This window comes from Protopterus annectens, chromosome 9.part0, assembly GCF_019279795.1.
Source record: "Protopterus annectens isolate FY-2018-M chromosome 9.part0, PAN1.0, whole genome shotgun sequence".
Lineage (NCBI taxonomy): Eukaryota > Metazoa > Chordata > Ceratodontiformes > Protopteridae > Protopterus > Protopterus annectens.
In genome coordinates this window covers 1,084,287,773-1,084,313,415 of record NC_056743.1, presented here as the reverse complement: position 1 = coordinate 1,084,313,415, position 25,643 = coordinate 1,084,287,773, and the positions used below count along the sequence as shown (strand labels likewise).

At 39.2% G+C, this 25,643-nt stretch overlaps 1 protein-coding gene across 5 annotated transcripts in view; it reads left to right on the top strand.

The window, feature by feature from the left end:
• MAP3K12 (mitogen-activated protein kinase kinase kinase 12) overlaps positions 1–25,643 on the top strand; it is a 1,100,073-nt gene that overhangs the window by 752,541 nt on the left and 321,889 nt on the right. For all 5 annotated transcript variants that reach the window (XM_044083918.1, XM_044083919.1, XM_044083920.1 and 2 more), the window contains one exon: positions 12,667–12,858. In XM_044083918.1, coding sequence (XP_043939853.1) covers positions 12,667–12,858 — 192 coding nt within the window. The remainder of the gene's footprint in view (positions 1–12,666; positions 12,859–25,643) is intronic.

Below are 25,643 nucleotides of genomic sequence, written 5' to 3'. Positions count from 1 at the left end.
TGTCTTCAGAAGTCTCTGCACTACCCTATCCACATTGTCATCTGACAAGCTCCTAGTAGATCTGGTAGATAAGGTAGAGGATCTCAATTTTGTCAAAACTGGCAATGGGAGATGAGAAGATATGGGCTCCAATGATGGAGAACGGGTCCGACTTCTAAATTCAGTGGGAGCCAAAGAGGTCGGACAGAAGGTCCAGGCTGCTCCGAAGACCTCTTGGGTCTGAAAGCTATTGGCTGCTCTGAAGAAGCTGTAGGAGCAGTCAGTTTAGATACTTTCCGTCTCGGCTCCAGGGATGATTTTGGAGTCTAGGAAGGTCGCTTTTGAGTTTTCTCTGACTTATCCGATGATTTACTAGATTTAGAGTACTCAGGTGAAATAGCCTCAGAAAAGGGATTTTTTAGTAAACCTTTTAATGTTAGTTTATTTTTATGCTGCATAAGAGCTCTTTGGTTGAAGCCATGGCAAATGGAGCATGATTCTTGTAAATGTAAAGGCCCCAAGCAATACACACACAAAGTTAGAGGCTTAGAGGCATCTTTTTGCCACATTCATCATGTTTTTTAAACCCTAAGGATTTTCCATCCTGTTTTTGAGACATATTGCTGAATTCAAATACAAGCAATTCAAATTAAGCTTCAGAAAAAAAGGGGAAAACAACGCGCACACACACTCACACACAAACGCCCTCTAACTAAAATGAACGTTAACTAGATTGAGAAACAATAGAAAGTTTTTTTTTGTTTTTTTTTTTAATTGTAGAATTAAGAGAGTTAAAGAATGTCCTCTAACTTAAATGGATGTTGGAAAGGGAAAGCTTAGAAGAGGGAACAGCACTCACACAGCCAAAAAAAAGTCCTTAATAAAAATCAGACTAAAGAAAAGTAAGGGAATTACTAATTAAGAAATAGAAGAAAAACTAAGTACAAAAGTTGATTAAGTAGGAAATACAACAAATATATAAATAAACTTTGACTTAGCCTAGAACTTCCTGGAAGGACCACGTCTTTTGCTGAGCAGAAAACAAGATCTGAGGGTTTAGGGAACTGCATCTTGGGTAAAGGAAAATGCCCATGAACTTTGCTGAAGGCCTTGAGCTCTTGAAACAGGCCAAGATGGATCTGATGGATTGGATCTGACCCACAAGTGAGAATAAAGGCAAGACTGACAACATCACATCTTTTTTTTATTTTTGCTATAACATTTAAAATGAAAGAAAAAAGAAGTTATGTCTTACCATGACGTTCCATCTGTGTTGTCGATCTTCACTAATTCTTGACTGTTGGGGTTCCGAGCCTTGGAACTGGCTTGACCATTTATTTCAGCTTGCACCTCCCAAACTCTCATACTGCTTCTCTCAAAATTATCTCAAATCGACTTTGCCTAAATTAGTGGCAGACAAATAGCAAATAATAATAATAAGAGACCAGATATGTGTCCCTAATATGAAGCCAATTCTGGGAGAATTAGATCTACTAAGAGTCTCAGGGTGAGGGACGGAGGGATGGGATGTTAAGGATTAGTGAAGATCGACAACACAGATGGAATGCTATGGTAAGATAAAACATCTTTATCTGATTTTGTCAATCTTCACATAATCCTTGACTATGGGACATTATCCCCTGTTACCTAAATCTTGGGAGGTCTCACAGAAGAATATTCCTTAGCACCATCGAACTGAATGATGCTCATGCCCTATAGACCTGATCCAGTTTGTAATGAGTGATAAAAGTATGAGGCGAAGCCCAAGTGGCTGCTGTGCAAATGTCATCTAAAGATGCTCTGGCATGAAAAATTGCAGAAGTTGCCACTGCTTTAGTTAAATGGGCCTTTACTGGGCATGAAAGGTGCAGCCCTTTTGACTGACAAATGTAATAGTCTCTCAGCCATTTCGCCAAGGTAACCTTTGAAACTGATTTACCTATAGAAAGAGAGGAAAATTCAACAAACAATTGGTCAGATTTTCTGAAATCTCTTGTTCTGTGAAGACAAAAATCCAGCTGTCTGTGGACATCTAACAAATGAAGAGAATACTCCCCTTTATTGGAAAAATTAGGGAAAAGTACCGGTAGCTGAACTGTCTGATTGATATTAGATTCAGAAGCTACCTTTGGTAGAAAGGATGGATTGGTCCTAAGAGAAACCCTGTCTTTGTGGAAAACTGTCTATGGTGGTTTGCAAGACAAGGACTGAAGTTCAGAAACTCTTCTGGCTGATGTAATAGCCACTAGAAATACTGTTTTCCAGTTCAAAAACTAAGTCACAAGTAGCTGATGGCTCAAAGGGAGGCAAAGTAAAGGACTGAAGAACTAGTGTTGGATCCCAAGGAGGAATGGGTTCTTTAACTGGTGGTCTTAACATTAAAGTTCTCTTTTAAAAGATTTCACAAAGTTTATGTAACGTAATGGAAGATCCATCACACCCTGTGTGAAAGTTTGAGATAGCTGCTAGCTGAACTTTAATTGTTGAGGTAGAGGAACCAGATTGATAAAGGTTAGCTATAAAATCAAAAACGTTATGGACAGGGGTTGTATAAGGAACAAGTTCATTCATAAGGGCCCAATTAGCAAATCTTTCCCATTTGCTTTGATATAGTTCCCTTGTTGAGGGTCTGTGATAGACTACAATGATCTGACGGACAGGGGAAGAAAGGGAAGGATGCCTGGCTATCATGAGAATCAGAGAAGCCACACTGTGAGCTTTAGATGATGAAGGTCTGGATGAACCAAGCCCTTCGGATGGGACAGCAGATCTGGAACTGGGTCCAGTATCCATGGTTCCTGAAGAAGATGAGGCCAAAGGAAGGGAAACCAAACTTGTCAAGGCCAGAAGGGGGCAATGAGGATTATAGAGTTCTCCGACCTCCTGGGTTTCTTTAGGAAGTGGGATATCAAGTGAATTGGGGGAAAGGCATAAAGAAGACTGGGGAACCAATCGTGGAGAAGAGCATCTTTGGGCGACTTCCCCGGAGGGGGAATTAGGGCAAAGTAACTGCTGCACTTGTTGTTCATAGGGGATGCAAAAAGATCACAGCAAGGTGGGCCCCAGTGACAATATTCATTTTGCCACCACAGGGTTGAGGGACCACTCGTGAGGCATGAGAATGGTCCTGCTCAGCTTGTCTGCTATCACGTTGGATCTCCCCAGAATGTGTGTTGCTGTGAGAAAGCGGGTGGAAGAAATCACCCTTTGCCAAACTTTGAGGGCTTCTCGACACAGTGAGTAAGATTTGGTTCCCCCTTGCTTGCTGATATATCAAACTACTGACGTTGTTCATTTGAATTGCTACTGTTCCCAGAGGAAGGGCATCCTGGAATGCTTGCAACACTAACAGCACTGGCCTCATCTCCAGACCATTAATGTGCAAGTTGGCCTCCGGTTGGGACCATGTGTCTTTGACTGTTCTTCCCAGATAATGCCCCCCCCCCCTATCTGGGAAGCATCCATGGTCACTATGCTGGGGGCGTCAGAAGAATGAATGGTCGACCTGAGAGAATCTCATTGGAATGGAGCCACCATGAAAGATTTTGTTTGCAGCGATTGGTAATCACAATTCAGTAAGACATTGGTTGATGTATCAGAGACCACTGGGAGGTAAGTAGCCACTGTAAGATTTGCATGTGATATCTTGCTAAGGGGACAAGAGTGAGGCTGCCATTGAGCCTAACACTTGTAAGACTAATCTTGCTAGAACCCTTTTGCTTTGGATAATTTGGCTGACCAGAGATCTGATCCTCTGTAGTCTTTCTAGTGGAAGTGAAGCAATTCCTATAACAGTGTCCAACTGGGCTCTGATGAATTCTAATTGTTGACAAGGCTGCACATTTGACTTTTTGTAATTTATTGTGATGCCTAGAAATGCACAGAAGTGCAGAGTGGAATTTCTTACCCGTTCTAACAGATGCCTAGTGGTAGTGGTGAGGAGGGAGTCATTGTGGTATGGAAAAACTCAAAATCCCTGTAGTCTGAGATAAGTTGCAACCACTGCCATGCATTTGGTAAACACCATGTGCAGCTGTGGTGAGTCCAAAGGGCAGTGCTCTGAACTGGAAATGACTGGCTGCTAGACGGAAGCACAGGAACCTCCTGGAGCATTTGTCCATTTTTATGTGGTAATACACATCCTGGAGGTCTATAGAGCACATCCAATCGTCTTTTTTTTTTCCAAGAACAGAAGGATCGACTGTACTGAGACCATCTGAAATTTGTTTTGCTGAACTGCCATGTTGAACTGACTAAGATCCAAGATGGGTCTCCAGTCCCGTTTTTTTGGGCACTAAAAAGAACATTGAGTAAAACTCAAATCTTATTTGGTCTGGTGGGACTTTTTTATCAAGCAGTTTTTGGATTTCTATGACTGCTGCCTTCCTGTGAATGGGTGGAACATCCGGGAGTCTTTTTTGGGGTTTTGGATGTCTAGATAGTGGGATTTTGTAACCTCTGGATATTATTACCTGCACCCATTTGTCCGAAGTTATCAGTTGCCAGGCAGGCTGGTGCAGGGATAGTTGTCCCCTGACTGCCTCCAGAGGAGGGCAGTCGGGCCTCCCTTCAGGGGTGCCGAGAGGAAGCACCAGAGAAAGAATCTCTGGACCCCTGATTCTGCAGGCCACTTCTGTCCCTGGGGCAGTGTCTTCCATTACTTCCCTCTCTGCCCCAGGGAAAGCCTTTGCCATGTGAATCCAGAAAAGGCCCTTGGGATTTTTTAAACCATAGTCTCCCACTTCTCTAATTCTTAAAGTAAGCTCGCTGAGGAGTTGAGAAATGTATGCCTACTGCAGAGAGAGTCTTTCCATCTTTTTTATATCTGGTGCGAGTGTCTTTAACTTTTGGGCCAAAAAGGGATGATCCATTAAACTGAGCATTGACGAATGATGCTTTAAATGGCTCTGCAAAATCATGCAGACGCATCCAAGAATGCCTTCTAATGGCTATGCCTGAACCCACCACTCTTGTTGTCCCTTCAGCTGTGTGGGCAGTCAGCCTCATGAACAAGTTGAAATTGCTTTGCGGCTGGTGAGCTCAGCAGTAACTTTGTCCCATATCCCTTCAGCTATAGCTCCTGAGAAGTTATCTGAGAGCTCTTTGACTAGATCCCTCTGTAACCTTGTAAGGTGCGCCATGTAGTTCAAGGACCTGAGAGCAAAGGTCGATGAAGCATAAACACGCTTCCCAATCCTTACCAAAGTCCTAGACTCCTTGTTAGGAGGATGGATAATAGGACTCTCCAAAGCAAGTTCCTTCTTTGTGGCTGCCGCTATCACCATGGCATCAACAGGTATGCCCTTTGACCAGTGATGTTTTCCTTAGGGACTGAAAGGATCTGATCAGGTGTCTTGGGGATCGGTTCGATGGTGTCGGGCATCTTCCATGCCCGATGAGTGATCAGTTTTATGAGATCATTAGTGGGTGGAGAGATCAAAGAAGTAGAGGGCTGGGCATGAAAAACCTCCAGGTATACCAACTCCTCCGAGGAAGGTTGAAGGGAAGACCAGCCACCCCTCTGTTTAAGGATTTCCAGGATGTCCCCAAAGGAAAATCATCAGGGGGTGACCTGGAGGATCCTTCCATTCATCAAAGTCAGTATCTTTGGTGTAAGACTCCTCCAGGGAGTCAGTGCTTCCTCTTACACTTTTTCTTTGCAGGTACTTCCTTGGGAGAATGTTCCAGGGAAGTATCGGAAGAGGAAACCACCAAGGTGGATCTTTCCTGGTGCTTTTCTGCTCTCTGTCGTGGGGATGAAACCAATGGAAGCTCAGGATGAGAAGATGTGGTAATCTGTCCCGACAGGGATGGTAGAGACTGTGAGTCCCCGATGGACAAGGCCTTCTCCATGATTCGGAAGGCTGGTCCCCCCCCCCCCTGTAGAGGCGTGGGAGCTCATAACCAAAATAGTCTCCTTCGGAATCAAGCTCCTACCCCACATCGAGGCGGCAACCTCTGAAACAGAAGCCTGGGTTGATTCTATGAAGGCCAAAGCACCAAGGATCTTGGATGACTCTGAAAATAAAGAATGGACCTCGGACCTGACCAGGGAATCTCGACCCTGGGAAGCCTCCAGTGCTGAAAGGCTGGAGGAACTCAAGGCAGTTCTTGGTACTGGAAATGAGACAGATGATGCTGGGAATGTCAGAACCGAGGACACCAATGTCTCAGCAGGAGTTGGAGGAGGAACAGGTGGTGTTGTAGTTGGAGTAGTTCTGATGCCAGGTTGGCTAGGAACCAAAGGCAATCCCCTCACCGTCAGGAGCTGATCCACCAGTCTCATGATGTTGGCTTAGTGGAATGAACCGAGGCAGTTGAAGGAGACCTAGATGGTGTCATATCGAGGAAGGGGCTTGGCAATCTGTCCTTAAAAGGATCTGTTGATGGAGAGTATTTGAGTTTTGGAATAAAAATAAGCTCCAACTGCTGTGGCACCAAAGTGTCCTTGGATGCCGAAGTAGTAGCAGTCTGATCCAAAATTTTGTAGGTGCCAAATCAGGTTTTCCATTCAGTGTCATGGAAGTCTTCTGTACCGCAGGCAATTTTGAAACCTTCTTGATCGCTTTTGAGAAACTAGGAGCTGAAGAAGGTCTTTTCTTAGAGGCGGAAGATGAAGATGATGTGCTGGCTTTCATTCTGGGCACAGAAATAGCTTCTCCAGAATCAGACTTTTGAGTCCTTTCAGAATCAACTTATTCTCCAGTTCTGTTAATGTCCTAGTAGAAAAACCATGGCAAATTGAACAACTTTCTTGGAGGTGGGCTTTGCCTAAACATATGAAAATGTATTGCATTTTCCACCCTGAATAGAAATCACCAGCTCTTAAGGAAACTGAGTGCAATGCAACTTGGCAGTCTGTCACTGTGAAATACCTGTAGAAGCCTGCATTGGGTATCTACATATAGGAGGCTATACTTAGATCATTATTTGACAGTTCTTAGTTAATCTTTTAAGCAGCTGTGCTTCAAAGCACTTAAGTCAGTTCATCACTGAAGTTGTTGTGCACATATTGCCGTAGTCAGCACAGAGAATTTCGATGTTGACATCTTTCCCGAGGAAATAACGCAACGCTCATCCTTCAAGAGAGTTATATATATATATATTTTTTTTACTTTTAATATAGTGTCAGCTCGGTACATGTATGCACTGAACATGTATTGCATTCTTCACACTGAACAAAAGTCATATACTATAACCTCATACAAGCCAAGTATAATGTGATTGGGTACACTGTACATTCTGATGGTCATGTAAGCCAAATGGAGGTCCCCAACAATATACAGTTGTATCTCTGAAACAGCTTGGTGTTTTGTAGCAGTGTTTTCTTAACAACATATGTGAATATTCAATTATAAACTGCACTTATGTTGTGATTTTAGTGCAAAGTGAAATAAAAATATCATCATGAGAATAAAAAAAAAAATGTGCACCACTTCATTGTGAACATAATCAACCAAATATTTTCAGACTGTCAGAATCTAAATGATACAAAGCACAGCAGTTGGTATGCTGTGCAATCTTAATAATAAAATGGGAATTCTGAAAGTCAGAACATGCATTGAATCTTCATTTCTTTCACAAAATACCACAATAGTTACAATGCCTTTTGCACCAGAATGTCATGCTGAAGTAACTCCCTTTAAATAAGTTGATAGAGTGTGAGTATTTTTTTTTTTGCATTCACACAAAGACTGATCCCCCTACACATGTACTTAACACATTCTGAGAGAGCTTTTAATATATGTTTGACTGTAATCAACAGAAGGATTTTTTCCATATATATATATATATATATATATATATATATATATATATATATATATATATATATATATATACATAATGTATACACACACTCACACACTATATATATATATATATATATATATATATATATATATATATATATATATATATATTTACCATCAAAATGTCAATTGCACATCATCAGCACCACTAATGTGAACTCTGAACTGCGACTGTTGAAGTTGTCAAACAGAGGTATTCAGAACTGCAAAATCTCACCCCCTTTTTGACTCATGTTAGCACTTGTTTTTAGGTGTAGAGCAGTCGGAAATGTCAAAGTTCAGTGTTTTTGCGACATGACAATCATCTAGAGCCAAGGTTCACACCACCAGATGGCTAGCCCTGCCACATTTGTTCTTCCATACCGCACACTTGCATGCATACTCACACCTATGGCCAATTTAGAGTGTCCAGTACACCTACAGCATGTCTTTGGAGGAAACCGCCAGAGCACCCACAGGAAACCACGCAAACTCAGGGGATGGCATGCAAACTTTGCACAGAAGGCACCCCAGCTGAGAATCAAACTGGAGAACCTCTTGCTGTGAGATGACTATATATATATATATATATATATATATATATATATATATATATATAGGCATAACTGTGTGTGTGTATTCATTAATTTACTCTCCCTAGTCAGCATCAGTAATTCAGAAGAACTCAGCAGGGTTAGAAAGGAGAGCCAACCTTATCAGAATTACAGATGAAGTTCTTTCAGTGTGTGGGCTCCCCTGAGAGATTACTGTGACCAGAGCTCACTTCAAATAATCCGTTTGATTAATGGAATTGATTCATCATGCCCTCTCCCACATTTGCACTGTTAGTTCAAGACTGATGATGCTTGGCAGAGATCTTGGATAAAACAGTTTCTGTTAGTGTTTTGCGTGCTACACTTTAGAGTGTGCTAGTTTTATAATTTTTATAAATTTATTTATTTATTTATTACATTTGTTTACTGGGAAATTCCAACTGGACACAGGTCCTTTTTCAGCAGAGATACGGGGAGAAAAGCTACACAGAATAACATGGTAGATGGTAAACAATAACAATCAAGGTATGAATCAAGGTATAAATGTGTTTTTTTTTTCCTGGGAAGGAGCAGAATGCTCAGACCCGGATCATGATTGCTGTCAGTGGGCTTATCAGAGGGATGGCATCAAGACATTTTCTTTGTGAATTTGCTCCAACCCTCTTTCTTCCATGATGGTGCCAGGAAGGATTATTAGAATATCCTTCACTTAGAGGCTCAACCCAAAAGCCACTGTGTTTGGTAAGGGTGCAAAGTGGGAGAATCTGTATTCACCACAAATCTCTGTGTACTAGGATCTCCCAAATTGACTAGTAGCATGCAGTGATCAGTCAGTTAAGGCCTTCTTAGTGTCCTGACAATATGCTTTCTTGGAATAACAATCTGAGTGAAAGATGCCTTGTTCCCAAGCTCAACATGCCATCAATGGCCTCTACATTCTCTTCGAATGTTGTGGCACATTTATAGGTTATGCTTCTCCTTACATGTCCCAGAGTGTTCCCAGCACTGCATCATCTTGGGAAATTGTCAGAAATGCTAAATGTACCTTTCAGAGTAACAATAACATTCAGATTCAGAATGATGTTAACACAGGTTCTGCAGTGAAAGTAGATCACTGTGAAAGAGAAACAAGAAGGCCAGGTGCTGCTCTCTCCTTCTGTTAGAAGAAGCCTGGTCAGTACTTTCATTTTACTGATTGGTGGAGCAGATGGTCCTTTATGCAGCACATATAGAGAGGGTGTTAGTTTGTTCTAGGCACCAGATGACCTGTGGGTCCTGCTGGAAAGGGTGACTAGTAGTATGGATGACAGGGCTTCCTGTGAGGTGTCTGAAATTTACTTGTGTGAGTCTCAACGCTTGGAAAAATAAGCTGTGATTCAAACACAAAAACAGCAGTTTGTAAAACTGTTAACCTTTCAAGTATTTGTCACGGGGTCAGGGGGATCAGGGCTAAGCCTCCCACACAGCTGCTACTGATGTATCTTCCGCATACTACATATATATATATATATATATATATATATATATATATATATATATATATATATATATATTTATATATGTGTATATGTGTGTGTGTGTGTGTGTGTGTGTGTGTATATATATATATATATATATATATATATATATATATATATATATAGTTACACTGTTCTGAAAATTGCAAGTTACAAGCATTAGTGGGCTATACAGGCTGCTCATTTATCTCCTTCTGCTTATCAAGCAATATTTTTTCTGAGATTTGATTTAGGCTCGAGAGAGTATTACTAAACATGGTGGACTCCACAGTCATGAGTTTGAACTGAAGAAGTGATGATGGCATAGGTCAGGGAGAAATTATGTTAGAGAACTGAAATTTAGGAGAAGTCAGATGAGAGAAGTGGTTCATTACAAAATAATTATAGAAAAGGGATTAAAGTAATTAATACGTTTGAGAGATATAAGTGAAAAAAAATCTTATTCTTAAGAATATGTCTGCGTATGTTTACAGTTTTCATTTGTGGCTCTTAACTACTCAGTTGCTTTTTTCTAGATAATGTTTTTTCTGCAAACCTTTTTATGAATTTCTGAAGGGATGCTATGGAAACATAAAATTGCATATTTAAGGTGGGGTGGATAGATACATATTTTGTTCTTATTGAGGAATTTTCTTACCCTTCAACTTCTCATTAGCTGGAACAAAAAAGTGGCTTTGTGTTATTTTTGTGGTACATGGCCTTACTGTGGTACTTGGACCATTTTATAGCAGCTAACAGGGAGTACTAATTTGTAACACAGATGTGACGCATTCACTTAAATGTGCCTGGATTCTGATGGCTTCATGCCACTTTTCTCCTTTGAACTGTATGTCATCTTCCATTCGTTACAATCATAAAAAGGATTACCTGTACCACACTAGGCGAAGAGAAGAGGACAGCTGGTGGGGTTCTTCTGTCTATAACTTCCATTTTTTTTTAAATCTGCACTGGCCATCTTTTTAACTCTTGTGATATATAAAAAGATGCATAGCTTCATTTCCACAGTGGCAGACAAAGTAGGTTCAGTTCATATCCACAATTCAGTCCTTTTCAGATTAATTAGCCACTCAGGTTTCTTGAAGCTAAGAAACTTGTATCCTCATTTTGAAACTTTAAGCTCAGATCTTGCAGGTGCCTTCATTTACCTTTAACAAAAACTGAGTCTGTTTTCAGGAAGATCTGGTTTACTTTGACTAGTGGCTGTACATAAATTAAAAAAAAACTAAAATAAAAAAATAAATAAATATGAATGCAAGCTAGTTAGCTCCAAGAAGCTTGTCTGAGTAGTTAGTCTGTTGACAGAAAGGAAGTGAAATCTACTTCATGTGCAATTGTACAACAAGCTTTCTATCTTCTTATATACCACATGGGTGTCATTCATGAACAGAATTGTTCTTGTGACAGTGCACAACCTCTACACAGCACAAGGAAGGTTACAGTATAATTAACATTTCAGTAGTGCTCCAAATGCCCACTCACATGTGGACCACCTGGTCAAGCTCATCAGGCTGACCAGTATGGTAGTCTATACTCCCTATACAAAATATACATGAGTTACATGATTTATAATTATATCTATCTTTGTTTTTGAGTTATGTTGCATTTAGATGAATTGTGTGTTAGATCAATTGTGTTTGTGCTTCGATCACTTGTGTTTAGATATTCTGTGTTAGATCAAATGACATAGACTCGTGTGTGTGTGTGTGTGTGTGTGTGTGTGTGTGTGTGTGTGTGTGTGTGTGTGTGTGTGTGTGTCAGATATGTTGTATAGATGTGCAGAATGGACATTTTGGGTTTGTGATATATAAATGGCAAGGGTTGGAGGGATTTTAATATTTGAATCAAGCAAGGATTGAGGATGCTGTAAATTTACACAAAGGAGAGTAGCAAAATAACATTATCTATACACTCACACACTGTATTCATGTTTGTGTGCTTGTGTGTGGTCATGTCTGTGATAATCATTCTTAAAAAGACTTTTTTAGTCCAGTGGATCCTACGTGATTAAACAAGGTTAACTTAATGATTTAATTTGCTGTGAATTGTAGCACAATGTTGGCTTCAGTGAAATTTCCTTCTGCCATAGCGTGGTGTGAAGGTGGCACTAACAGAACAGTCCTGAAGCTTTAGTAGCAACACCAGCACATGTTTCTGGCAGCAAGTTCCACTCTGACAATATGTATCATTTACAGAAGGAAAATAATACACTGGACATTTGTTAGGGATGGCGACAGAAACTTGGCATGTCTATATTCCCTTGTCTGTCTCCCATGGCAGTTGTTTCACTCCACCATTTCAGCATCTTCTGGAAAGCTTACAGTATTTTTTCAGTACAATTCGTTGCACATAACTTTAAGGGATTCATTCCTCACTATATATTAGATCCCCCCGCTGCTTTTAGATACCTAAATATAGTAATTCTTGATGGAAAAATATAGTAATTCGTGCAAAGCATGTGGGCACATTAAATTTACCAGTAAACCAGCATGTTTTGCTGGAAACTGTAGCAGCCAGGGAAAGCCTGTACAGGATGGATCTGTTTGGCAGATATCTTACTCACTGAGCATGCAGCTATCTGATGTAGCTAGTAGCTGTACTGTTGTTCAGTGTAGCTGGAAGTTCAGGTTGTCCCTTAACTTTCACATAACTGACCATAACTGTGAAGTAATTAAATGGCATACCTTTGTTTTCTTTCTAATCTCTACCTGGTTACTGAAAAAGAAGAGTATATTCATCTGTTCACTGCATTATATATATTATACATTGACTTCCTACCTATAGGACACTGGCTACTGATTGTTCTCTAAATCTTTGTTTATATTCCAGGGGTGTGTGTACACAGGCACCTTGTTACTGCATCATCATGGAATTTTGTGCTCAGGGACAACTGTATGAGGTACTACGTGCAGGGCGAAAGGTTACTCCATCATTACTGGTTGAGTGGTCGATGGGTATTGCTGGAGGTATGAACTATCTCCATCTTCACAAGATTATCCACAGAGACCTCAAATCACCCAAGTAAGTGATTGCACTATTAAGGTATTTCGTACTTTTTGAAACAAAATTGCACTTATTTTACTTATTCTTTTCAGAGAAGGCTGCCTTTGTTATAGGGTTATGCAGTATTTTTTATGGTTTCATTGCATGTAGCAGTGTAAATGTATTGCTATGCAGAAGGACTCAGCATTCAATATTCTGATTAAAGTACCTACTTAATACAGCTGTATATATTCTACAGAATAAGTAAAAATGTTAGAAAGTATTTTCCATACTTTGTGTACTTTAAAGGTATTTGTTCAAAAAATTAAAACAAAGCACAGAAAGTGCCCATGTTTCCAGTTACAAAAATGCTGTGTGTCAGTTAAGTATGTATGCTTCTTGGAAAGGAGAGGCACTGTCTGACATTCTGAAACAAAGACAGGAGTACAAATATTGCTGTTCTGCATCACATTGCAGCATAAGGAAACAGTGTATAAGGTAAGCTTAAAGACACAAAGGGGGAGCTCCTCCTTGTAGCACTAAGTTTAACTAGTGACCCTGGTGATTTAGGTCCATTTGCAGAAAGGGGAAGGACTATGCAGCCACAAGACATGTTTTTTTCTTGGGAGGAGCGAACACTATGTTATAGTACTCAGCAGGCAAGCAATACATTATAAAGGGAAGGGTGCTGGCAAATGTCCCATTATTGTGCATGCTCATAGGTTCCTTTCTTCATACAGTGATATCACTGAACAGTTAACATTGGGGGAAGGGGCATGAGCATTGCTTTACAAAAATACGTCCTGCCTGCCTTCTTCCACAACTTAAAAGAACACTATGTAAGTGCATAGGTGCCCAGTTTTGCCAAATGACACAGTGATAAATATCTTGGCATTTAGTTTTAGGCCATGGTCCAAGCACCACTTATCGATGTATGTTAATCCATCCTGAAGAATTTGGAAGTCAGATGGGGAGTTAATGACAGCTCAAAGTGCACATTCATCTGCAAATTTGGTCAACCACAAAAGCTTGATATTAGCTTTGACATCAGATCCCTGGAATACGTCACTGGTAACTACTGTTTTTGAAGAGACCATGCCTTCCGCAGTAATACATTTGGTTTTGTCAGATAGCCAGTGTGCTATGATGTGGGTACTTTAGGGGTTTACATTTAGTTTGATTAGCTTATTGATAATGCTAGAATGTGGGATGGTATCAAAGGCCTTGGCCAGGTGTAGGTGGTGTGGACCGATTTGTCCGATAATGAGCAGATCTGAAGGACAGACAGAGGAGGGAAGTTTGGAGCAAAATAGTGAAGAGAAACCTGGGCAAAAAAGCTTGAGTCACTTTTCATTGTTAGGGTTCTAAGCATGTTCCAGTTTTGTTTGATGGTAAAGTTTTTTTTTTGTTTGTTTGTTTTTACTTCACTAAAATGTAAATGCTATGTAGATGTCTTCAGTTTTTTTTTTTTCAAGAGAAAAATGAAAAATATCAGTAATTTCTTACATTTGCATTGCAAAAGTGAAATGGGATGGAGCTGGAAAACTTGAAAAAGGTTCTGTACAACATCTTTGACAAATGTCTGGGAAGTAAAGCTCATGTCAGGCTTGCCCAAGTCACAGTGGGACTACACATCCATTGACTGCCACTCCGCTGGAAAGAGGGTGTGAACAGCAGAGGAATGGCATTATACCATTTCATAAAGAAGAGATGGAAAAGAATCTCCACTTGGTCTTCAACATGTTATCTACTGACCCACTACTAACTGATTTATCCTTATAGCAGTGACTTGTAGCCTGATTACTGTGACAACACCCTACTTAAATACAAGCTCAGAGGAGATACACACACACACATCAGCATGTAATGTAGTATGTTACATGAGAAAACCTAGCTGGTGATACTTAGGCAATATTAATTATATTAAAATATACAGTCACACAGCAACAAGTAGTACAGTGCTGATAAATGCTAACAGTTCAAAAGTGTCTACTTGGCATCATTTAACAGCTGCAGATCTTGCTGACATTTGTGCATATTTAGGCTGAGGAAAAGGATAGGCGGTGTTATCTAAATAACAAAAATAGTACAATTATGGCAATACAGACTTTGTCTGGTCTCTATAAAGGTAGTTCAGTTCTGCCCCTACAGATGGACATGGTTGTTGTATACAGTCATGGCAGTACAGCTTTTGTTCATTCATTGCAAAGACAGTGGTATATTTATGACAGTACCCAATAGGATGCTGAGCAAACATTTACAAATTGTACACATAGAATCAGTCCATAAGCCATTTCAGTAGTGGAAAAAGGATACTGGACAGTTGCTATGTGAAATACCTGCCTAACCCTTGCAGTTGACATTGAAAGCAGATGAAGATAATGCTAAGTTCTACAAAGTAACACGTATGAGTTATGCGTACAGGCAAATCTTATGAGGTGTACTAATTCTTCTAAATATGTGAACCGACTGTTGTTTAAAAAATCATGTTTCTTTAGTTCCTGTTTGTTTACACTTACTAGATAGTTTTTATATGGCAGACACACAATGTAGCCATTTATACTGATCTCCAGAACATTAATTTGTAGAAAAGTTGCGTTTTGATTGTAATCGAAACAATTTGCTTATTTCCATTGTGTTTTCTGTCAGTGTATCAGATTGAATGAAGCATTTGAACACAACTGATTCTGCAGGTATTTTCTTCAGCTGGATATTGATTTAAAGTAAATCCATTAGATAAAAATGTACCATGACAATTAAGACTATAGAATGAATCATTAGCAAAGTAATACCTTTAAAAGTCTGACAAGTTCATAAAAGTAGGCAGCTGTTATATTGATGTGTGTATCTCATGCTGTGGGTTTGTCTAATAACTGTAGCTGGGATCAGCTGGAAATTGCTAGTCACAAACTGCTAGTTCACAAAAGGGCAAACTGTAGATACTAAAAAACACATTTTCTCTTTATTTTCACAATCTCGGAGTCTGCTTGTTACTTTCTTTACAGCAACATTCTGTGAAAAGAACTGCAAGTCTGACTTTGCAAAACTCTTCAACTGTTAGCTTTGCATGTTAGGTTCATAGGTTAATACTAGGCTGTCATTCCAGAGGACTATTAGAAGCCTAGCTACAGTATCCCAAATCACAGGTACCTATTAGCAGTACTAATTTATACCTAGTCTTGACCCCTTTCCATGAAGGCTTGAGGGGCCAGATGGAAGTTGTATTTATGATTCCCCATCTGTTTGTCCAGGTTATGCTTAAAGAGAGTCACGGGGCTACTGTGCTTTATATCAAAAGAAAGTCTATTCCAGAAAGGTTGGGTGTTTGCCGTAATGGTTAAGATATTTACCTCACAGACATAAGGTACAGGGTTTCATTCTCACCTTTGAGAAAAACTGTCTGGGCTTAACATGGCTCACAAGGGCAACTAGCCTAATACTTTCCTATGTATCTGTATAAACAAGCATTATTATAATAAAACAAAACAGAAAAAATAAAAATACACATCAGAATATATAACATGAATAGTAAAAGCAAATGTAATGATGAAATGTATCCTTAAAACAAAATAGTAATGATGGATCTTATATCAGTATAAAGAAATGCAAATTCAAAGATCTTCCCAAGTTTGGCCCCCATCTCTCTTTTGACAGTAAACATTCTGTAACTGACATTGGATGGGTAATCATAAATTCATCCCTGAGCTGGCCTCTGCCTCTTATAGACACAGGCCAACAGTAAACGTTCCCTAACTAATATACCCCATCACATAACTTTTTAGCAGCCTCCTAACTAATGTACCTCCACCCCCCAGTTAAGGTACACATGTTACAAAGGGATGCAGTTGGGTTGGGTTGCATGTGGCTAGGTTTATAAAGGCCATGGTGGTCATTAGCCTAGTATATTCCTATGAACCTAAACGAAGGATTCTTTGAATATATTGTCAGTAGATCCCATTTATGTTTTGGTGAAAGTTAAACTTTCTTGAACAGGTATTTTGGGTGTTATTAGTTTTGCAGATGTGCAGGAGGCCACATAGGATTTGATCCCTCGAGACTCTGTAGGTCACCTCTCAGGCATAATTAAGAAGCAGAAAAGAAGACAAAAAGAGAGAGAGATTTAAAGTTGCCTGGGTAGCTCAAAAAGGACAGATTCTTGATTATCTTTGTAAGGAAATTCTGCTGTCTCTCAGGTTGGGTCATATATTTAGACAAGTACATACTAAAGAGGCCATTATATTCTATTATAGGCATGGTGAGGAAGGAGAAGAGAAAATGATGAAAATGTCTTGTATCTGGTACTTATCTGGCTAGGTAAAGGTATTTTCTAACAGCAGTGGGTATATGGTGATCAAAGGATAGTTCATCATCAATGAAATTGCTGTGTTCACTAATGTTTGGGTCAGCTTTCAAAGAAGTGTCACCTATGTGGTAAGTGCATAGGAGCCCAGTTTTGCCAAATGACACAGTGATAAATATCTTGGCATTTAGTTTTAGGCCATGGTCCAAGCACCACTTATCGATGTATGTTAGTCCATCCTGAAGAATTTGGAGGTCAGATGGGGAGTTAATGACAGCTCAAAGTGCACATTCATCTGCAAACTTGGTCAACCACAAACCCTTGATGTTAGCTTTGACATCAGATCCCTGGAAGACGTCACTGGTAACTACTGTTTTTGAAGAGACCATGCCTTCTGCAGTAATACATTTGGTTTTGTCTGCTAGCCAGTGTGCTATGATTTGGGTACTTTAGGGGTTTACATTTAGTTTGATTAGCTTATTGATAATGCTAGAATGTGAGATGGTATCAAAGGCCATGGCCATGTGTAGGTGGTGTGGACTGATTTGTCCGAGTCTAATGCATCAGTGACATGTTCAAAGAAGAGCACCAGGTTCAGGAGACAGATTCTGCCTTTAACAAATCCAAACTGGCTTGGGTTCAGGGTTTGCAGGCTGTCTATGTTCTTGTTAATAAGTTCCATAAAGGTGTATTGCATTGCTTTGTAGAAAAGGCTGATGCAGCTTATAGGTCTGTAGTTTCCTGGATCATTAGTGGATTCCCAGTATAGAAAGGGATGACTACCACAGTTCTCCATTCCTCTGGCATGAATGTGTTCAGAGGTTGAGGGTCCAAATGGAGAGATGATAAATCAGCAAGCAAAGGAGAGTAATATTGCTGAAATTGAATTCATCCTCAAGTCTTGGTGAGTACCTTCACGAGGTGGACCCTGTTTTTCACAAAATCTCAACAAGATGACACTGATGTATGCTATATAAAGTACAGTTTATATCTCATGGACAGACATAGGTTAAAAAATAAGAGATAGCTGGGTGCACAAGACCCAGGATAAAAAAGTGCCCAGTTCTGGTAGGTGCACTGGTGCCAGAACTGGAAAAAAATGACCGTGTAGAATCCTCAAGACATGGAAGCATTCCTACAGTGGGGCTAGGCCAGGCTCAGGGGGAGGATAGCCCCCCGTTGTAGAAGGAATTAGTCCACAAAAATTGATAGGCCAAAAAATAGCCATAAAGACAACAGAGTAGACTATTGAGGGTGAGAAAGAAATGATATATTGTTACTATTATGCAAGAAGTCAAACATTTCCAGACAGGAGATACACAAAAAGAGAGATAGTAGAGGAAAGAAAAATAATTGCATAAGAAAAATTGTCAGACGCTTCAAATAAAAATCTGTGTTCGTTAATACAGCACATTTATGAAAAACGTTATACAGACCAAGAAATTTTGGGCTGTTTGGAAAAGTAAGCGACTGAGGAAGTGCAAAAATATAAAGAACAAAATCTAGAGATTTTTTGAAAGGTATAAAAAGGAAATACTGACATGGGAAAAAACAGAGATCTGATATGGTGCAATATATATGCAAAGGAGAAAGCCAAATTAATCAAGACAAAAAAGGCAGCCCCAAAGCTATTCAAAGAGAAATACAGGCAAAGGCATCCAGATATGTAAAATTCACAGTACAAAAATTAAGATCACAAAGATGGAACATAGAACAGAAGATTAGTAAAGTAGAAGTTAAAAAACATAGAAGTTGAAGTCATGGAATACCTGTGAGGTGAAGGATTTAGTGTAGAAAGTCTAACACAGGTTATATCACAGCATGATAGAACAACGATTCCCCAAAGTAAGGAGAAACAGTAAGAGCAGGAGACATCTTAAGAAGAAATATGGACATGGAAAAGAAAAAGAGATGTAATATGGTGCAATATTTATGCAAAGGAGAAAGCAAAACTAATCAATACAAAAAGAGCAGCATCAAAGATATTTGAGGAGAAATACAGGCAAAGGCATCCAGATGTGGAAATTTTACAATACAAAAATAAGAAAACAAAGAGGAAAAGTAGAAAGAAAATTGGTAATGGAGAAGTTAAAGCAATAGAAACCGAGGTTATGGATTACCTGCGATGTGAATGATTTAGTGTAGAAAATCTAACTCTGATAACATCATAACAGGATAGAGCAACAGATCCCCAAATTAAGGAGAAACCAGTGGAATGGGAAACACCTGATTAAATGCCATATGAAGATACTTTGGACCCTTCTATAGGAAACCAGTACAAAAGTTCAGTTAGAGTTGCAAAGCAAGAGAAGGAACAGGAAACTGTTGCAACTCTGACGCAGCAAGCATTAGGCCAGTGAGTTCCCATATGAAAGAGCAATGGATGACACCAGATGAAACTGAAGAGAATGCGGCACAGGAAGATAATCTGGAACTTTCTGTAGAATGCCTGAGTAAATGGAGAACAAAGAATGTGCCCTCAGTTAAGAAAAAATGATCTAAGAGAAGAGTTACTTGATTTACCAGAGATGGGTAGGCATATTAAGATCAATGAAAGAAATAGACTACAGAAAGTCAATACATTGGATTTTTGTGAATGATACTTTTATTGAGTGAATGGAGAGAGTATAGTGATTTCCTGTATAAGTGTGTGTATCTTAGCAACTTCTAATGTACTTTTATATCATTGGTTGATGTTAGAGTCTGGTTAATTAGTAGGTAGTACTTATATAGTTGATATTTAGTTTTTTAGTAAACGTGGTCTGAAAAAGTAATTGTAATTGAGAAAGTGCTTACCGTTTATTAAAGTTTTAAAGTTTTATATAGTATTTTATTGGAACTTTTTTTTTTTTTTTGATTTGCTCCTTCATTCTGGCTTGTTAATTTGCTGTGGGAGCAGCTACGGAGCTGGATTACAGCCGTGTTTCTATGTGGTTACTGTTGCCTGTTTGTTTCATTTTACTTGTGTCACCACACAGTTAATTGCCAGAGGTATCTTATATTATTCCAGGAATAAAAATTTAAAGGGGGATATCTCAGGGTGACTTTTTGTCAATACTGCTCTTTTGTCTTGCCCTTAACCCATTAAGTTGTCTACTTAACAAATTAGGTCATGGCTACAATTTGGCTCCCAGAAAACAAAGTGTAAAGACTTCTCATCATCTTTTTGTAGATGATTTAAAACTATATAGTTAATCAGATGAGGAACTGAAAGCACAACTGCAAGTGGTCAAAACTTTTTCAGATGATATAAGAATGTAATTTGGTCTTAAATGTGCAAAAGCAACCTTTAAAGCAGGAAAGCTGCAGCATCAAGAAAACATCAGCCTGGAACAAGAATGGGATATAAAAGAACAAGAGGGAGTGTTTAAATATTTGGGATTTGGTGAAGGATTAACAATAAAACATGACCAAATGCAAGAAAAACTTGGTAAGGAATATTTTTAGAAGACTAAAATTAATATTGAAAACATCTAGGAACAAAGTCCAAGCTATAAACCAATTTGCTCTTCCTGTCCTAACTTACAGTTTTTGAGTGACTGACTGCCCCCAAAAGGTGTTGGCTTGATTGGACAGGAAAACAAGTAGGATGCTTCATGCTTATCAAATGACTTATAAAGTCAGTATATACCAAGATTATACATATTCCCCATTCTGAAGGAGGTATGGGCCTCCTCGAAATTGATTACATGTATAGATCTGCAGTCGTAGGACTGCATACATATCTGCTGACCTCACAAGACCCAAACATAGTGAAAGTTTTAAAACATGAGTAGAATAAATCTAAGATGACTTCCCTGCTTAGTTTAGCAGAAGCATGTTGGTGTCAAGCGGGAATGGAAATCAAACCAGAAGTGGATAAAAAATCAGGCAGCAACTGAATGTGCCAGAAAAAAACAGAAGAAAGAATATAAGGTGAAGGATCAGATGAGTAGGCAAGAAATGTGGAAAATGCATAAATACAGTTGCAAGTATAGAAAACTGTTGGAACAATCTCATGTTGATCAGGATCGAATGCAGTAATGATTAAGAGAGATGAATTTAAACCAAAAGATGAAGGGTTAATATTGGCCCAAGATAGTGGACTATGTACATGTTGGTTTACAAGTCCATTGAACATGTGGGAGAAACAGGAAAATGTAGGTTTTGTGAAATAGAATTGGAAACAGTTGCACATCTTGTTGCTGGTTGTGATTTACTAATGACAGAAGGACTGTATACCGAAAGGCATAATAATATGGCAAGACTGTTGCGTTGGAGATTGTGCAAACATTATAATATTGAAGTAGCTGAAAAACATTGCAAACATGAGCCACAAAGCATTAAAGAAAATGATGTTTATATCACATGGGATCACCCATTACCAACAGTTCAAAAAATAGATGCAAGAAACCCAAATATATAGTAACCCATGATAAAAAGAAGAAAGTAGCATTGATCATTGAAATTGCTACACCCAATGACTAAAGTGTCTTTTCTACAGAGAGACCCAAAGTCATAAAATATCAGGATTTGCAGGCAGCAACAAGGGCAATGTGGAAGAAGGGATACCCAGACCGTTCCTATAGTAGTAGGAGCAGTGGGTCTTATAAAAAAAAAAAAAAAAGAATTTGCAGTCATACTTAGGTATGTTACCAACACATGCAATGCTGTATGAATTACAGAAGCATTCATTACTGGACACATTGTGGGTGCTGCGAAGAGCACTTCTGGCTAACATGAAAGACTGAAACAGTACTAATTTCAATGAACTTTAATCATACTTTGACTTAGGAATTGGATCCAATCCCATCATGGTATTAGAAACCCAAAAGACTTGGAGAAATTAAAAAAAATAGAGAGGGATGACTACCACAGTTCTCCGTTCCTCTTGCATGAATCCATTGCAGAAGATGAGGCTGGATAGGCTTAGTAGCAAGTCTACCACACAGTGTCTGGTGCTGACAAGAAGGCAGCTTGGCACATTATCAGAAATCATGGATTTAGTGTTTTTGGCCTTTGAGATAACATTCAGGTCTTGCATGGAGGTGATCAGAGGTTTGGTGTGAGTGTACTAGTAAGTTATGGAGCAATAGGGGAGACATAGAAGTAAAATTAGAGTGGAATTTATCTGCTAATATGTTGGCTGTGTCTCAGCAGATGAGTAAGAGTTGTTACATGTCAGCAATGAGCATTGCTTGGCATTACTTTTAAGGGTTTTGGCATAGCTGAAGAGGGCTTTGTGGTTGTCCTTAGAAAAGGTAGCAATTCTTAATTTATACTAACTTTTAAAGGATTTGATTTTGCTTCTGAGTTTTTTGTTGACCTTTTTTATCTTTATCTTTAGATGATGGGTTATTATGTTTGCTTTTGTGAGCTGTAAGTTTCTTCCTCTTATTGTATGCTTTGTTTATACTAGGATTACACTATAGGGGTTATTCCTGAATTTTGCATTATATTTTTGTCTTAAGGGATGGATGCCTGCCTCAATGCATACTTTGAGGTGGGCATAGAAGTTATCCAGAAATGTGGCAGAGTGTGAGATGGGGTCATTGGGGTGAGGAGGGTACTTAAATTTCATCAGGTCTTCAGTTAGCTGGATTAGGTTTGCCTTAGAGTAGCCTCTAAAGATGAAGGGTTTTGTGGTAAGTCAGATTTTACCCTCATAATGAGTGTTACCGAATGTTGATTAGATTTGACAAGTGACACGGTAATTGTAGATGTTGAACATAGGGTGGCAATATTGATGAGAACCGTGTCCGATATTTTTGAACCCCTAGGTGGGACTTGAACCAGTTGATGTAGGGAGCTAGCAATAATAAGTTTCAGGAATCTCTTTGCATGTTTATTTGAGGTGTTGTACATTTCCCAGTTAAAGAAGGGATACATGAAGTCTCCCAAGAGAATGCTGTTAGGCTCAGTAGGGAGGGATGTCAGTTTATGTAGATAAGCCTCATGAGCAGCAGGTGACATTGAGGGGGCACAGTAGCTGGCTGTGATGTTTAACATGAAATGGATATGGAGGAGTTCCAGGTCATTGTCCTAGAGTCTGGAGGTGAGATGGTTTCTTAGAAATGCTGACATGCCCCTTTCTGCATTCAGTCTGAAAAAGTGGTAGGTTTTGAAACCCTGCTATGGAGATGTTGTCAGTGTTCTGAAACCATGTTTTAGTAATTTACACAGATATCTGTAGTTTCAATAGCTAGGAATGCATGTAAGGAGTGCAACTTCTTATTTAGGCTTCTAGTATTGAGCATTGTTAGTTTTATATAGCTTTGAATTTGATTGGCTTTGTAGGTAATATGAGGAGACTAGTCTTGCCTAAAAAGGCATTTTGGGGGAAGGAAAAAGTACTGGCCAGTAAACCAAAGCCACGAGGAGAGAGATGTACAAATCATCCCTAGCAAAGCAGACAGAGTTGTTGATCATCTTGACCCAGTCTAATATGTATTGGTTTCCCTCAGAATGACCCCTGTAACTAAGCCAATAATTGAAGTCTGTTCTCTTTTGTTTGCATTGTGTCATCATTCTTTGTAGTGGTAGGATATTGCTCAATACGGTTGTCACATCAATTTAAGATGCATATTCTGACAGCAGCACCATCATGTCCCTCTCCATATGATCCAGTGAGGTATAACTGAAGTCATTCACTCCCACACGCACAATGAATGACCATGCCATATATTCACTTAGGGAGAAGGGTTTTGAGGGCCCTAATGACACTGTGACTCCTGTCCCCTAAGAGACAGCCATCCATCATGCTGTTTTTTTTTTTTTTTTTGCCTGATGAGTTTTGTATGCGTGTGTCTGACTGTGGAGTTACCTATGACTGAAACTTTACCAGATGCTACGTCTCAGCCTTGCTGCCTTAAGGGCTTCAGCAAGGCTGTTGAGTGGCCCCCTTTTTTGTAGTTGTGGTTTCCTTAGTGTTATGTTATTTGCCTATTAATGTGATGCCGAATGTCCTGTATGCCAAACCTTTGTATAGAATGCATTTATAGTTTAGGTAGGGGCCTTTTAATTACATCAGCATAATAAGTTTATTTGTTTGTCTAGGACATGGTGGCCATGCTTGTATTATGTGAGGTGCTTGTAAGAACTGACATTGTGCTGGGAACAGTCTACAGGGTTTGAAGAGAGGTCGGCTTGAAGGTTAGTAGATACTTGCACCTCTTACATGTGCCAGAGAGCATGAGGCAGTTCTTGCATTGCCCCAATGTTCCTGTTGCTATCAGGCTGGCAACTGATGGTGAGATTGTATGATATTTAGTACCTGTTAAAACAAGAGATTCTTATGAGTGATAATGAAGTAAATTTGTAGAAAGGATCTATATATTAGATCACTGGGATGAACAATGAGTCAAAGTACCAGAGATGCAATTGTAAGCATGCAGTATCAGTAAATGAAGGGTACAGAGATCAGTAAAAAGTGTAGCAGCAGCTAATGGATATGTGAAGCAACAACTAACAGACTGCCTGTGTGCCACAACAAATGCTTAGTACAAATGGTTTGGTTTGGATTCCATCACAACAGCTTAGTACAAATTCTCTCTCTTGGATGCCAGCACACCACCTTAATACAGTGTTGAGACAATCAGTAGTCTACGAGTACAACTTGACACAGTAAAAAGTAGTAGTTTACACACCCCTTTTAAGGTTAACATACATGTTTTTGGTCAAACATAACAAATTATGCCAGATTGGAAATTTGGTTGCAATAATACATAAGTATCAGGTATTTTTGTAGGAGTTATGTACTTGCTACTTAAATGGCAGAAGTGACCAGAGGGAATAGCTTAGAGCAGTAGTGGGAGAAATGAAGACAAATGCACTGCATGTGTATTAGAAGTAGTACAAATGCTGTGGAGAGCAGAGCTAAAAGTAATCATACCATCTATGTCAGAACATGCTGTTTTCAAGAGTATCATATAATTTCCTTTCAGGAAACTGCTCCAAATTCAAAAATGTCAAAAGGCAAGAGCAAGACATATACTGCAGCAAGGTGTCACCCTTTGGCAGAAAGCAAGGTATCTGTCTTCACCTCTGAAAACATGAGCACATGAAAGTTTTAAAAGTCCAACTGGGGAAGGAAAGTATGAATGAGGGGTGATAATAATTCATTTTTACTAGAGTGGGGACTTGCTGCCCATTGTGCTGAATCAGTAGCATCCATAAATCTCAACCTTTTAGCACAGGAATTCTGGACAAAGGTCCAAAATCAGGAACAAATGTTCCATTCTGCTCTTATAAACTTAGAAAGTTGATAGAATAAGAGGTTTTGCATTAAAAAGCATTTTCTAAAGAGTATGAAGTCTAAAACTCAAATGTCTTGCATTAGTAACTTTAATCCTCTAGAATTTGTCAGAAAACCAAAAATTTGAGGAACACGCCAAAATATGAGGAAAAAATCTGGATATTCTGTGAAATTGTGGACAGGTGAGAGAAATGGTACCACCCCTGGTTAAGACACTGCTTGCTTGTCTGTGGGTGGATTAGGAGAAGGGATAAACCTAGCAGAAAGTCATGTCATCTGTTGCCAGGATCA